This window comes from Ammospiza nelsoni, chromosome 4, assembly GCF_027579445.1.
Source record: "Ammospiza nelsoni isolate bAmmNel1 chromosome 4, bAmmNel1.pri, whole genome shotgun sequence".
Taxonomy (NCBI): Eukaryota; Metazoa; Chordata; class Aves; order Passeriformes; family Passerellidae; genus Ammospiza; species Ammospiza nelsoni.
In genome coordinates, this window is record NC_080636.1 from 23,323,745 (window position 1) to 23,338,994 (window position 15,250).

The 15,250-nt window shown below is 34.7% G+C and overlaps 1 protein-coding gene across 3 annotated transcripts in view; it reads right to left on the reverse strand.

Annotated features, from left to right (window-relative positions):
- PDS5A (PDS5 cohesin associated factor A) overlaps positions 1 to 15,250 on the reverse strand; it is a 75,472-nt gene that overhangs the window by 25,748 nt on the left and 34,474 nt on the right. For all 3 annotated transcript variants that reach the window (XM_059470150.1, XM_059470149.1, XM_059470152.1), the window contains exons 7-13: positions 14,261 to 14,341; positions 12,673 to 12,813; positions 11,499 to 11,614; positions 10,608 to 10,702; positions 9,575 to 9,720; positions 3,377 to 3,528; positions 107 to 220 (exon numbers count right to left, since the gene is read on the reverse strand). In XM_059470150.1, the coding sequence (XP_059326133.1) occupies positions 107 to 220; positions 3,377 to 3,528; positions 9,575 to 9,720; positions 10,608 to 10,702; positions 11,499 to 11,614; positions 12,673 to 12,813; positions 14,261 to 14,341 (845 nt within the window). The remainder of the gene's footprint in view (positions 1 to 106; positions 221 to 3,376; positions 3,529 to 9,574; positions 9,721 to 10,607; positions 10,703 to 11,498; positions 11,615 to 12,672; positions 12,814 to 14,260; positions 14,342 to 15,250) is intronic.

The window sequence follows — 15,250 nt, forward strand, 5'->3', positions numbered from 1 at the left end:
AATGCCAAGCATCCATTAGCTGTATTTTTATTACATAATATAAGATAACAGAGATGCTAGAAAAGCCTAAGAAAGCAAGTATTTGTTGAATAGAAACTATACTTACTTGACAGCATTTGGATCCAAGCTAGCATACAAATAGTACAAGCACTTCATTCGCTCTTCCGTTTCCAAATTGTGTGGAACAAGATACTGAGCAAAGATTTTCTCTACCAGTAATCTGCAGGAAAAGAAGAAAAAAAAGAAGAGAAATCACTACTGTACATGTCAAACAATACCTTCCAGACAAGCTGAAAAAACAAGAAATAGCAGAAGTCATTAAAACTAGATTTTTCAACGCAGAAAGAGAACAAAAATAGTGGCATTTTTCTCAGCTGTAAAGACTCCTTCCACTACTGACAGACAGATTAGCAAGAACTGTTCCTTGAGAGCTTTTCCACATTCTTTCACTTTCACCTCTAAGAGGGAGCAATCTGTCACCATCCGAATTCTCCTTGTCTTTAAGATCTGAGAATCTCCCTTTGTTTATTTTAATATATTGAAGAACACTGACAGTGAAAAGCTCAAATAAAGGAGAAATACAAGAACATAACTCAAAGGGGAGGAAAAGTAAAAATCTGAAGTATCCTTGAAAGAATGGTTAAAATTGAACTGCAGTACTTGAGAATCTACTCATTTGAATACAGAAACTAAAAATCAACACTAAAAAGGTGGAGATGAAGGAACACCAAAACATATACAACTAAAGGGGCAAAAGGCAAACTGAGAACAAACCAAACCAGCAAAAACAATCACCAATTATCTTTTTTAAATACACATTTGAAGTTTTATATTAAATATCAACTTTGAACTACAAAATACAAGTGAGTAGTTCATCTAATTATAGCCCCCCAATGAAAGAACATTCAAATGTTAATTCAATTCATACTAATGAAAGCTGTGCACAATGTTCAGCAATACAATTTGATACTTATTGACAAATACTGTGTGTGTTTGAGTTTTAAAACCTTTTCACTATGTACCAGTCCAATGGTACTAGCAAGAACTCTGTGAGTGCCTTGTACAGAGACCATAGCAGCACGGATCCAACACACCTTATTTCTGCTCACACAGCTTATTTTTGTTGGAAGAAAATTCCAAGAGACATGATGAATAAAAGGACGACCTTGAGTATGGATATAACTATATCAAAACAGCCCATTAGTATTAAAGAAAACTTGGCTTTGTCTCTTTAAATGTACACTTTCCTACTGATGACTCCAAGAACGATATTGTTTGGGGAACAGGATCTTCAGAGCTCAAGGGACTCCATCTGTTTAACACACTAGGAGACCGGAGGCATCAGAGTTCTTACCAATTTATGAACATTGCTCTAGTCCATGTCCCTACAGATACATGTTCTAGAAAAGCATTCAATACAAATGGAACGACTGCATCATCCCTTCCCTGGTCCCTGCTGGTGAGGGTCAAGATTTACAAAATGGGAACAACACCTCTCTCCTGTGAATAAAGTGACTGGCTAGCATAACTATAGCTGGTAATAGGGCACTGTTTCAAATGTGGTTGTTTCACTCCATTCCCTGTATATTTATTGTAAAACAAAGAAGTTCAGAGAATGAGAGGCAGCTCTTATGGTCAGAAGTTTTAAGTCTTGAGCAGACATGCAAATCAACAGCCAAGCAACAACAAAAACATTATAAAAGTGAGCAAGTTATCAATGTGTGGAAAAAAATCTGTTCTATTCCACCTCATGCCTGAACTCTGTGTGATACTTCACTATTATCTCCTGAAAGAAACAGTGTTATCCCATGCACCCTAAGGAAATACTCCAAGGCTCAGAGCTGTCCGCTGCTACTTTTTATCCTCTCTGCTGCATTACTGAAGGAAAATAGGCCAGAGCTGGCTAATTTTGGCCCATGCTTGTTTATGCGTTTAAAGGATTGAACAGATCTTTTATGTCTTAAAAGATCATAGCATCTCTACATCTCTTCAGGTGCTAAATCTCTAAAATCCTGACAAGTTTACAAACACATTTATCCCTCCGCTGAGATCAGGAAACCAACCCAATGGTGTCACTGAGCGAGAACTTAATTGTCAGCCTTGAAGACTAGTACCATTTGAATTAAAATTTAGGGGACCAAACTGACCTAGAAGAACATTAAAAATCAAGCCACCAAACGTTCTGTATGGACAGAGAAAACAAACAGGATACAATCCAGGCCTCCTCATGAAAAAGCTAGTTTCAATAGTGTAATCAGGCTTTCTGAAATCACGTCAGAGAAAGAAACTCAGTTTTGATGACACACTCTTCCCTTAAAATTCCCTGCCTCACTTCCATCAATGTTCTGCTTTTGATTGAGCAGAAATACAGAAAACATCTGCCCCATTCACTATACAACTGATTCATTCTCTGTCCACTATCAAACCTGTGTACTGAAAATGAGATGCAAGCATGGTAGAAAAACCAATGCAAACTAAAGTATATATTCACATATATGCTGAATTAGTTTTGTATAAACCATGTGAAGACTTCCTGATTTTCAAAAAAGGTGCCAACTAATCAAATATAGCCCACTTACAACCAGCCAGATGAACAAAGCCAGAGCCTTCACCACTGCAGTGCTTAAAAATTTAGTATCGTAACAGGCAACTGAAGGAGGCTATTGGCCCATTCAGACTAGTCACCAAGGTAACAAAACATTCTGAAGTACCAGGCCACATAAGCAAGGTGCTAAGCAACAGTAAAGAATTTTCTGAGTCCACCATACTAAAAATCTAGGCTGAAATTCTGCCTTTGTGTGCTAATCACAGCTTCTCTCTTCCTGCAAAACTATTGATAATCTTCCAAAACCTTGGCCAAAACACTTTTTTCAACACCAAACTAGTATTTCAAAAAATCAAAGGGACTGAATGACAAAACACAGACAAATCAAATGTGAAAGCACCCCTGATGTTTCTTCAACTTTTGGTCTACCTAAAGGTCCATATGCCAAAAGGAGAGATCTGGGCATGCACTGTGGTGTGGACACACATAACACTCACAGAGGATGGATTTTAACAGCCTGGCCTCTGGAAAGGAGTAAGGCAAACAACAGCTGGCCTTTACAGTAAATGCCAGATTTGAACAATGCTTTTCTTACACAGTAGTTAGTTAATGCAAATCATAGCTCTAATTCCATCAGTATATAAAAATGAATCCATGAACAGATAATGAAACAATTTTGAATATGTGCATACATATCTTAATGATTAATTAAATACACCATACATCAACCCATAAATGCAGAATATAACAGCTTTCGCAGGATAAGAACCTATTTTCAGAGTATCTCTTATCACTATACAATTAAAATTAGGAAGACTTAGATTGACTCACTTGTCATCAATGCTATTTTGATAATATATGTGCAAAAGTTTATCCTTTATCCAGCTCACTTTCTCTGCAGCATCCTTTCCAGCCTCAGCATGAAGACAGTACTTCTTGTACAGCTGGGCAAGACCCATCATAGCTTCTTTTCTTACTCGCCACTTGAGAGGGAAGAAATTAAAACAAGTTGGGGAATTGGTTTTGGTAAATAAATAAATAAATAAATAAATGATACAAAATACAGTAAAGATGTAGAAGCAAGAAAGATAAAATAGCCACTTTCTGATCTCCTGTATTTAGACACTTCAAAAGCTGAAAAATGCTGTTTGAAGCCTCTAGATGAAAATTTGCAAAGCCTATGTAAGATTTTTTTTGCCAGTACTGTGCAGATTAAATACTGTCAGTACCTAGGACTTCAGTACTTCTCTGTGCTGAGTGTAAAAAATCTGGAAGCTAGCCAGCAGAATTGAAGTTAAGTACAGCTTAACATGTATGCCTGAATAAGTGTCTTACTGAGTCAGGATTTGGAAGGCTTATCTATTCAGAGAAGGCACCAGGTAAGTGGCAGACTTCTTTCTTCCCACTGCCTTGCACCATCTCATAGCACCCTTGCCTAGACACAGGAGATCTGGAGCCTAAGCCAAGCCAAACCTGCCTGGCTTGAGCTCCTAGGGCACCTTCCAGGACAGTGGGAGAGGCCCATTTTGCTGAAGCCTTGAAGCAACTGCTCTAAGACTGGAGGGATTGAGGAAAAAAACCCCAGAGTACAACAGCTACAGGAGTTCATGGGTTCTCCACCTTGCTTTTGGTGGTCATACTTTATCCACTCAAATAAATAACAAATATCTCATTATTAAACAATTTAAGAGACAAGACCCATAAGACATCCTGTGCTGATTCTGTGAGGAATCATACCAAAACTGACTTCAGGATTAATTTAGGCAGCATAGTGTCTCATGCTGAATGATTTACACAGCAAACCTCAGAAGACACTTGTTTTCCCACATCATTTAGAAGAAATGCATTAAATTTGAACTGAAAGAGATAATTTCTTTCAGAACACACTAGGTATCACTTTTGGCCTTGAACTCCCAAGGACTAACAATGCTCAGTCTATGAAGCACAAATGTAGATACTATTATTCATACTGTAACTTCCTCAACCTTGTTAAACTGAAGGCTTGACTCAATACCACTGAGGTATTGCATATTTAATTTCTTAATAGTTTTACTGAATGATTTCCTTTTCTTGAAGGGCAAAGACAAAACAAATCTTCAAGACAATATGGCTCAATGTCACCACAAGACAACTAGCTGTTAGAGCTGCTGGAGTAGGTCAATACAATAAGATGGAAAGAATAAACTTGTGTTTTGTTACTTCTTGTATTTCTTAAGTGACAGATGAGTCAAGATAGTAATGACTTTGCTAGAACATAATACAGTAATCAGTTTTCACGAAAGAGAAAAACTTTAGCTATAAACAGATGTTTTTATTTAACTTTTCAGCAGGAATTTGTTCACTCCTGTTACAGTCTAAAGCATATTTTAAAGAAAATAAAGGCCTGAAAGGGAAACATTTTCAGAAAAGTATTAATATTTTTCTGCATTCAGATATACCCTTCCTATGCAGGTGGTAGCTCCATCAGATCTCCTATATGAGACAGAAATGATGGATGGCAAAACTTGTCAGAAGAAAACAAAAAATTATTTCTATAAATGATTCCAGAAAATTTAAGCCTAAAATGTGGGAGTAAAAAGGAGTTACAAAAGAAAGGAGGTTTGGATTGCAAATAGAATTCTGATTAGTGAAATAGCTGTAGAGTAATCTCAGAGCATGTAGAAAGCCAGCTGCAGTGACAGTAGGAGACACTGGACCAAACCCCTTAGAGAATGTTTGGAACACCACGGAAGCAAGTCATTAAATAGGAGATACATGTAGGGAGAAAAAAAGAGTAAAACACTTTTGAGAATTAAAGCTGAAACAGCAAATAAACAAAAAGAGGAATATAATCAGTTTCAAAGACAGCATACATAAACACAGCTAACAGAATTACTACCCTGATTCAATTAAAAGAAGAATTTTGATAACCTTAGCTTCCTTGGTTGACCAACATAATTAAATTCCTCCACTGATGACAGTGGGGCTGAGTTTTGAAAAAAAACCTGCTATTGAAAATTCAAAACAATAATAAACACCTTACAACAGTTCTCCTTTATCTTGAAAAAAGCCACAATGGTTTTCAGTACAGTTAAAACTAATGCACATGCAGAAAAATGCATAAAGAGGAACCAAAAATGGGTGTATGATTCTATGGCTCCTCCCTCTATAGCTTTTGACTTCAAGCTGATGATGTGCAAGTCAGTTCTTATGAAGGGCCTGAGTCTCTACTCCATAAGGACTGTTGGGAGAAATGCCAACAAAGTCAGCTGTCAAAACTCTCTTAACTTCTCAGGTTCTTAAGATTATTCCAGCATTATAGACAAGAGTATTTTTGTTATTTGTTTTTAAAATGTCTCCTAATTATTCTGAAAAGTGAAGATGCTGGAAAGACCTTTGAAAGAGTGCTCCAAAGGAGCTTTCCTAAGAACAATTATTACCAAAGACTAGCTTTCAGTTTTTGGGGAGCATGTTACCAGAGTTACTTTTCCATGGGGAGAATAAAAACGGATTTGAAAACTACTGGTGGAAGTGGGGTTTGTTCATTTGTTTTTAAAATTGTTGTTGTTTTATAAATAGTTACAATCATCATGCAAATGTCTATACAGATCAAAACAGCTAAGGACATTCCTTTAAAAAATTAAGTAGTGTCTTTTAGCCAGAAACTTTCACTCTAGGAAATGTTTAGACTATCTTTACCAATACTGTGTCAATAAGAATATGGTCAAGAGAAAAAAAACAGATCACTTAAATGGTGTACCAGTTAAGTCATAAGTTTTATGACTTAAAATTTTTTCCCTGCTTTATACAGATAAGAGGCAGAACTGAAATGACAGGTTGGCACTTTACTTCAGCCTGTTGGACAAGCATTCTTTTCATAGTAATAGCAACACTCATTTGACAAATGACTGCAGACCTAAAAAGATGAAGTCAAACTGATGAACCATCATTTAGGAGTTTGCAGTAGATGTATCCAACAGAAATCCAGCTACAAGGGGTAAATGCAGCCAGCAAAATATAGAGGTCTTTTAAAGAAAAGGAGTGATTAAAAAAGGTATAGTGCACTCAGCCTGGAATTGCGAAAATCCTACCCAGAAAATATAGTTACATGGATATTAGCAACGCTCCTCTCCCAAACGGGAGAGAAATCCTAAAAATAATTTTTAAAAAACAGATGAAAGTTTACAAGTCCTTGATCTTCATTCTACAGTAGTAACTATATTTACTAACACATGCTATATTGCTAAGGTCTACTTCAAATGTGAAGTATTTGTTGTAGTAATTTCTAGTCAGCACTCAATTTTATTTTCCCCTCAGGATATACTTTTAATAAAGCTCTCTCCAGAGATTTTTATAAGAGAAACATCATGTACAGACAAAGTTATTCTTCACTGATCACCTGAAAAAGCACCTAACCTTGAAATGCAATATATCAAACCTACACTGGTGTGAAATGACTTAGTCTAACGTATGAGGAACATTACATGCCACCACACTGATTTAAAGCCACACAAAAAAAGACCTAGCTTTGTAGAAATCAGTATTACAGCTGTGCAGTAATAGCTGACTGCCTCTTACTGACAGCAGCAGGCTAAAGGAAAACAGAAACACTGGTGAAGACACAGTAACAATCATCCCCTTCTCACTAGGTCGTAAGTCCCAGTGCAAAGTGGTGACTATACTAAAAGTTTTTAGATCTCATAAATTAACTTTTGGACATGTTTAGGGGCTGAAAAAGAAGGAAGGTGATCTTGATCACTTCTGAGAAACATGCAATGTCAAGCTGCAAGTACAGGTAATTGAAGACCTGCTTTATAATAGTGAACATACTCAAAATCATTATTTCTCTGTATAAAGACAACATTATTTTCAAAATCAATCATAGTAACATTCCTACTTAAAAGGAGAACAAAAAAAAGTAATATTAAAAAAACCACCTAGAATGACATAGGGGGTATCCTTTCTATAGCCTATCAAAAAACAACAATAATAAGGGAAAAAAATTGACATAGCTACATTGTAAAGAGAAGTCTGCTATTAGGCATCACTCTCCAAAGAGCATGGAGCCACATCTGAAAAAATGTAAACAGGAAACAGTATAAACCCTGGCAAATTGAAAGTAAATCCTTGATGAAGCACGGGCAACAGTTTCAAAAATAAGTTATTAAAAGCATACTAACTAAACATCTTCACCAAAGACTGCAGAAGCAGGAAGCCTTCCAGACCCTTTCTGTATGGCTGAGACAAACAGATTTATTCCAGGAGACCTCTGAAGAGGTTTCTTAAAGTATCATTAAGAGACATTTAAAAAAAATTAATAAAGCAAGCAGAAAGAAAATAATTAAGATTCTGTAATCTTAATTACAAAAGGTGGTAACTGATCTATGACTTTTACAAGAATTTAGATATTATATACCAGATACTAATTATTCTATTTTTGCAATCTGTCCATAAGCAGATTGAAGACAGCAAATGTGAAAGAAACCAAAAGGTGTGAAGAGGAACAATGTGCCTCTCAAAAGAACATCTGATTTGGAATGGGCAAACAGGTTGAAATAGAACAGTAATGACAAGAAGGAGCTGACACTACTGAAAAATAAGTTACAGAAATTTGTCTATAAACTTTACATAATGGCAAGTTTTAGCTAAGAAAAAATAACTTTTAGCAGATCCAGAAGTCCATCAGTAAAATGCATTAGGATGCCAAAAAATTTCCAACAAAGCCTTGTACCAGAGGGCCTTAAAATAATTAATTCACAACAGAATTTTTATCAACTAAAACACAGGGGGAAATAGCTGGAAATAAATGACTGATTTTCACAATGAAGGGAACAAAATAAACCTGTAGATGAAGTCAGAAAGGAATCTCTGACATTTACCATATAAAAACTTATTACAAAATGAACTGAACAGTGTGTGTAAAATTTACTGAGGTAGTCAGATGTAACATAATTAAGAGTTGCAGAAAAATGTCATGCTACTGAATTGTTACGGTGTGAAATGGAAGAAATTCAGATTAAGGATAGGTTTTACCACCAGCATTAACTCTGCATGTACAGTATCTGGCAGTATACCACCTGAAGTTATTAAAGAAAAACACTGACGTTAACATGAATGTTTTCCAAATCTGTCACCTCAGTGCTCGGAAATAGCAGAAGAGACAGACGGAACGTTTCAGAATAAGAAAAAAAATTATCATCAAGTATGTAACATGGTGCAAACTCTGAATGACATTCAAAATCAGATGTTCTGGTGGGTAGCACATTGCTCCTAAGTCTGGTCACCTTAGTTCCAACACGACAGAGAACATCCAGACAAGAATGATCAGCAGTATGTAACAATCAATTTGTGTGGAAGTTAATCAGGTGATTCTTTAGAATAAAAAAGAAAGACTTAGAGAAGATATGGTATTCATATTTATTAAATATAAATGAGTCAAAGAATATTCATTGTTTTATGTAATCCAAGATCTATGAGATACCAAATCAAATGATCAGACAAGTTAAAAGCAAGCAAGTGCAAACAGGCAATAAACTTTAATTTACTGATGCATATGCAATGGAGGCTTGTAAAGTACAAATAAATTCAAGGAAGAACTTGATAAATACCTGGAATAAAGTTCTGTTGAAAGTTATTATGAGCATGGGCCAGCAGACTTCAGAAATCCTTAAATCACAAATTGTTGGATTTGTGATTTAAGGATTTAAGCCTTAAATCACAAATCCAAAGTTGATGACTGTGAGAATTATAATGGGTTATAGTGACCTTTGGCCTAAACATGTGTGACAATTCTTATGTTCTTACAATGTAACTGTGGTTATCACAAGTCAATGACCCTATTTGCTTGACAACACTTGATGGATGCCACCATAATATGGAATTTTTATTAAGATGTTCTTTTAAGAAAATAATTTTTTTCCCGTGAGTATTCCTGTTAATAGTCAACTCTGAAGATTCTCTGATTCCATGGCTTCAGGTTTTTTTATTTTACTTTTAGTGAAGTATCTTAGAAGCAGGTCACTGCTGAAAACACACTATTAACACACTTACCCGTTTGTCCAGCGTTCTTTCCCTCACAAAGCCAAGCAGCTGGTCATTGACCAGAGAGAGATCTCTCTTGCCCGCAGTGATAATTGTAACAATAACATCATGTCGAATGGCTTCTTCTGGGTCGTGTGATCTAACCTTCAAATATTCTGTCATGAGCAGAAACAATGAGAAGCTTGGCTTTTTTATGTAGGTGTGATGTATTCTGATTTATTACTAATGTTTAATCAATTAAATGTCTCATATATCACAACCACGTAATCTATTAAATATAGAGCCACCAACAGGAAACATCTGTTCCAATGTCTTCTATGTTAAAGTTTTATAAAACAATTAGGTAACTGTAAATATCAGAAGAATATAGGAGTGATAGCTTTTATGATAACATCATTTGCAAGAAGCAATAAAGTGAAATAAAGTTGACTAGAATATACTGTAAGTAAAGGGGAAGTGAGGGAATAAGAAGAAACAAAAAGAATTCTCATTCCCTAAGAGTGAAAAATGTGAATAATAAATCAGAAATACTGACAATTGTTGTAGAATAGCTCGCATCAAAAAACAACAGTATTTTCTGTTAAGCCTGAAAATCTTCTCATAGTTAATGTGATACTGTAGAGAAAGAAGAAACTTCATAGTTTAGATCAGCAAAAAGGCTTTTTTTGAGGTCAGTGGAACAGAGTAGTGGGGAACTCAGTGACTAGTTTTGAAAATAAGCCAGGGTGTCGAACCAATATTTGCTTTGGCTTACCCAAAGTTTCTTTAGAACTTGAAATTACTTTAAAATTCATTCTACAATGCGTGGCTTCTTCACTGCTCACTCTTACCAAGTCCACACAAAGCCACACACTCCTCCTCTTTCTAATTACTAGCACTCTTCTTCAACAGAAATCAATTACTCAGCAAATACCTCTTCCATCCCCCCTTATCAAGCATTGGACTTGGTGCATTTCAGAACTAGACTGCTATGTACAAAAATAGTTACACAGTCCCTTGCTCATTTTGTAGATTATTCTAAACCCCTGTATGAGCATCTCACCAGTGAGGTCTTTTGCTAAGTCTGGATGGTTCATTAAACAATGACTGGCGAATTTCACACTCTCTAATCTCACAGGGACATGGATATCATTGAACCTAGAGGGACAGAAGATAATGAATGTTAATTTTTAATTAGCTTTGCAAATCAGTATTATTCTCTATGTAGTAACATGTGTTGATAGTATGTTCTGTTAACTATTAGAATACTTTTATATGGCAAAATTACAGAATATAAATGTTTTGAATTTATCTCAATAATGTACCTCATACAAATATTTGTTATTTCTTGTGAAATTCAGTCAGGACTAAAATTAAAGAATTAATATGGTGTATGTAGATAAAATGTTAACCCAATGGATTTTGCCCACTGACTTCTGAACACAGGTCTCCATACAATGTTGATTGTATGTGTGCATGTACACACACGCACACACAAAATTACAGAAATGTAAACTGGCATCAACAGGAACCATTTGAAAATATTCTCTTTTTAAAAGAATATGAACTTCTCATTTATGTAAAAGAAAGTATCTCTTCACTCAGAAAGGTAAATGCCAAGCAAAACAGAGCTGCAGATACAGCAGAACAGTATGAAATTTCAGACAATGCTGGCATAGCTATTGTGTGAATTCTGCTATGCATACAATGTGCTGTCTGTCTAACTTATATGGCCTTAGCTTATAGCAATATAGCAGCGGTCTTTCAAGGCTTCTTCCTTCTAAAATATAACTGTATGCAGTTTCCTGCTTTGATGATTTAATAAGGAATTCGTTCAAATATAAATAGTTATATCCTCTAGAAAGAAAATGAAAAAGGCAATACTGTAAGAAAACAGAAAAAAAGAACATCAAAAAAAGAACAGAAATTCAGAACTCTATCCCATTCCTCTTACCGCCCAAGAAAGCACTGCCAAAGAGGTCGATTTTGTGTGGCCAGATCAGAATCTTTGGAGCCAAAGAGTTTTGCCAGAAGTCGAACAACAGCCAAACGTTCTTCTCCATCATTGCTCTAAAAATCAAAATATGAAAAAGGAACAGTAAATCATTATCTGTAATATCTTAGTAATAATTTTATTTCTGTTTTTTTAAACAGATTAAAAACTGAGTTTGAAAGTATTTCTGATAATCCTCGCTCTCTTTGATTACCTTATAGGATTCATACGAAACAAAATATACAAATATACATATTAAGCTAATGCATTACAGACACTGAATAGATGCCTGTGCTTTTAAAGAATCTTCTTTTCAGCAATAAAAACCCATATACAGTACTCTAATATACATCTGACAAAATAAACAATTAATGATTTGTTTTAAAACATTTTATGTGTGTGGAAAAGACACCAATTAAGATGTTATAAACACATATGCACTAATGAAAGCTACATGTAATTTCACCAAATACCTATTTCTTGGTTACTTTTGTTTGTTGCAACCATAGCCTACATGTACATCCACACATGCAAAATTATTTCTCTTGTCCACTTACAATCTCAAGAAAGTCAAACAGCTTTTTAATTAAAACCCCCACAGACTTCCAAATTAGGATAAATTAACTGTTTTCAAGGAAATCAGTCAGCTAACTTATTAGCTGACAATAACAAATCTGATGAAATATTAGGAAATACTTCCCCTATTATTAAAGCATTATTTTATAAAAGAAAATTCTGTAAATCAGTACTGAAGCTAACACATTTGCATTTCATAAGATAAGCCAACCACAGCCTAATTACTTTATAAATTTTGGGTGCAATCCAAAGATTAAGTACATAAAGCTTAAAGCTTTTGCATTAGACTGCATTAATTTATCATTATAATGATTATATATGTTGTGTGTGCATAATACATGTTTGGAAGCACAATAAGCACATAATTGCATACTAATTTCCAATATCCTTTCTTTAATATTATATTTACCTTCAAAATAAAGCAATAAATATAGGATTTTTATTTCCCTAGTAGAACACTTATTAAACCTACAGTTCTGCACTCTTAATAAAACAAAAATTTTTAACAAAACATTTAACAAAAATTTTACTGACTGTCCAAAGCTACACTGTAACCCACCTTCAGCTTGAATTCCAGCTGTGGCATGACAGACAGCAGTAAGTGAGGATCTATGGCAAAAAGCTCTTGTATCAAGTCAAACACATGTTCTGATAAGTCACTTACTGAAGACTTTCCCAGTACCAGAACCTGGTTAAAAAACTAAAATACAAACAATATTATGTAGTGTATTTTCCTTCATTAATGCAAATATTATTTCTAAAAATTCTTTTAATGTAGTATCATTAATGGTTTTATACTTATGGAAGGCATTCAAAACAATTTCTTCACTACATCAAAGCATTTCACCCTTACAATTTTGGCTCAAGGAAATTAAAAGCATCCTTCCCAGTTCACTTTTATTAACTCTATCAAGGGAGTTTAATACATGACAATCTGATAATTTCAAATCTCAGTAACTATCTCAAAAGCAAAATTAAGAAGTAATAAAAGACTTGTTAACTTAAAATGCATATTCATCCAGTAGAACACTGAACAAAAAAAACCCAGTGCTTTTAAAAAATTTTCTTATAACTGAAGCCCAATCCAACTGAAGATCATCAAATACTGAAAATAAAGGTCCTCTGCTTCAAATCCATTTTAAAGAATGTCAGATGTCTTTATATTATGTCTTGCAATATTTGATGGCTAATGTATCAAGGTCATTAGTGATCTAACAGAAACAAACCAAAGTAGCCTAAATTATGAATTATTTATTTTTGGATTTATATAAAGTATATTAAAATTTAATAATTCCTTTTAGATATTGTGTGTTAATATTATCTCAGCAGTGCAAATGTAATAGCAAAAAAAGCTATTACACACTTGAAAAAGAAAGTAAGGAGAATGATATTAACTCAACTCAAGGTTACTTCATGTACTATCCTGTTTTCATATACGACTAATTACAAAGCTTAAAAAAACCAGGGGAATGTGGTAACTGTTGGTCAGACACCTTGAGCTTTTAAATACTTATTGAATAATCTTTTATGAATCTGTCCAATTCCCTTTTAAATTACTCTGAATTTTATTAATTCTATTGGCTTCAGCACCAAGGGAAGGCAACAGAATGGATCAGAATACATTGATCAAAGACTGCAGTAGCTGTATTAATGTGCAGAACATACAACACTTACATTCAACAAGAAGGAATTGTAATTTGAAGGAAGCCTTGTAAAAAGCATAGTTCTTTTACTCTTCATGACTACAAGTCATAGCAAGTTTAGGAGGGGAAAGAAAATCTAGCAAAGAGCCAGTAGGCTGAAACGCTTCATCCTGAAGCTTGGTATGAAATAAGGCTGCCTGGTTGCTGGACATATGAACTATTCATAATTCCTTTTGTTTTAACAGAATTTTTAGTGGTCAGCCATTTTCACAGCCTAGATTTAGGCTTAACATTAGAATGAGATGGATAAAAATTAATTTCCTCTTCACTTATTTGAAATACTCCACACACTTCACAACCAAGCCAACAATATCCTATTTGGAAAACCGCAGTAGCTTCTATAAACAATATTTAAAAGAATAAAAATGCCCATAAAATCTCCAATAAATGAAGACAGTAACAAGAACACTTATTACTTGAGGTAACATGGATTAATTTACATACATTGGCAATACATGGTTCAATGGTCTGGACCGTCCTTTTCAACAGGACTTTTGCAAGATCAAACGCTTGTTTGTTAAGGTTCTGAAATAAAGAAAATAGAATAAAATTTTACAGAGTTTTCACACACAGTAGTAGATTTTGAAGAAACATTATCATTCCTGAATACTCTGAAAATTAACGTGCACCAAATCTGGCACTGAAGAATGAATGAATTTAAATTAATATTTAAATGTGGTTTTGTCTGCCCCTCACATACTCATTAAAGATACACTCTGTAGCAAGTTCAGCCTTGTCTGGAGAGTAAAACTGGGCACTGACTTCTCCACAAATTGCATCATATGCTCTGAGATAGCCCACAATGAGACTACACAAAGCACCTACACTTGGGCTGAGTTAGATGTTAACTTTCCAAGTAAGCATTTGATTGTAACATGACAAATCTGAACACTGATATATTGCTCTTGAGCAAGAAAAAGAATATCTGAAAAATTTTTCTGTCCTAGTCTGTACAAATCCCATATCATCTAAGGATTAATGCAGCTTGGATGGGAAAAATGATATGGATGAGATGATTGCCCTGAAAACTACAAATCACTGCAGACAAAATGCAGGTAAAACCTAGGGATGACTGATTCTTGGAAATACGGTATTTGGCAAATCTACACCGAGAACAACTCCCTCATGTTCCTTTAATTAATGAGATGACAAAGACAGTTCATCAACAGATAGTAAAGAGAAACAAGGTGGCCAAAGGCTCAAACAAATATTTCTTCAGTCACCAAAGCACTAAACTGATGTCTCATCATAGAAGACAGACATATTTGTATGAATTCTTCTCAAAAAATATCCCAAGACTTTCTTCCCACACCCAGCCATGATTAAAACCCTGTTGACTGGTATGCAGGTATAAAACTGAAGGACTGTGAATCTCAAACTTTAAAATACATTTTCTATGGAACTTCAATCCGGATTCTTCCACACAACCAAACC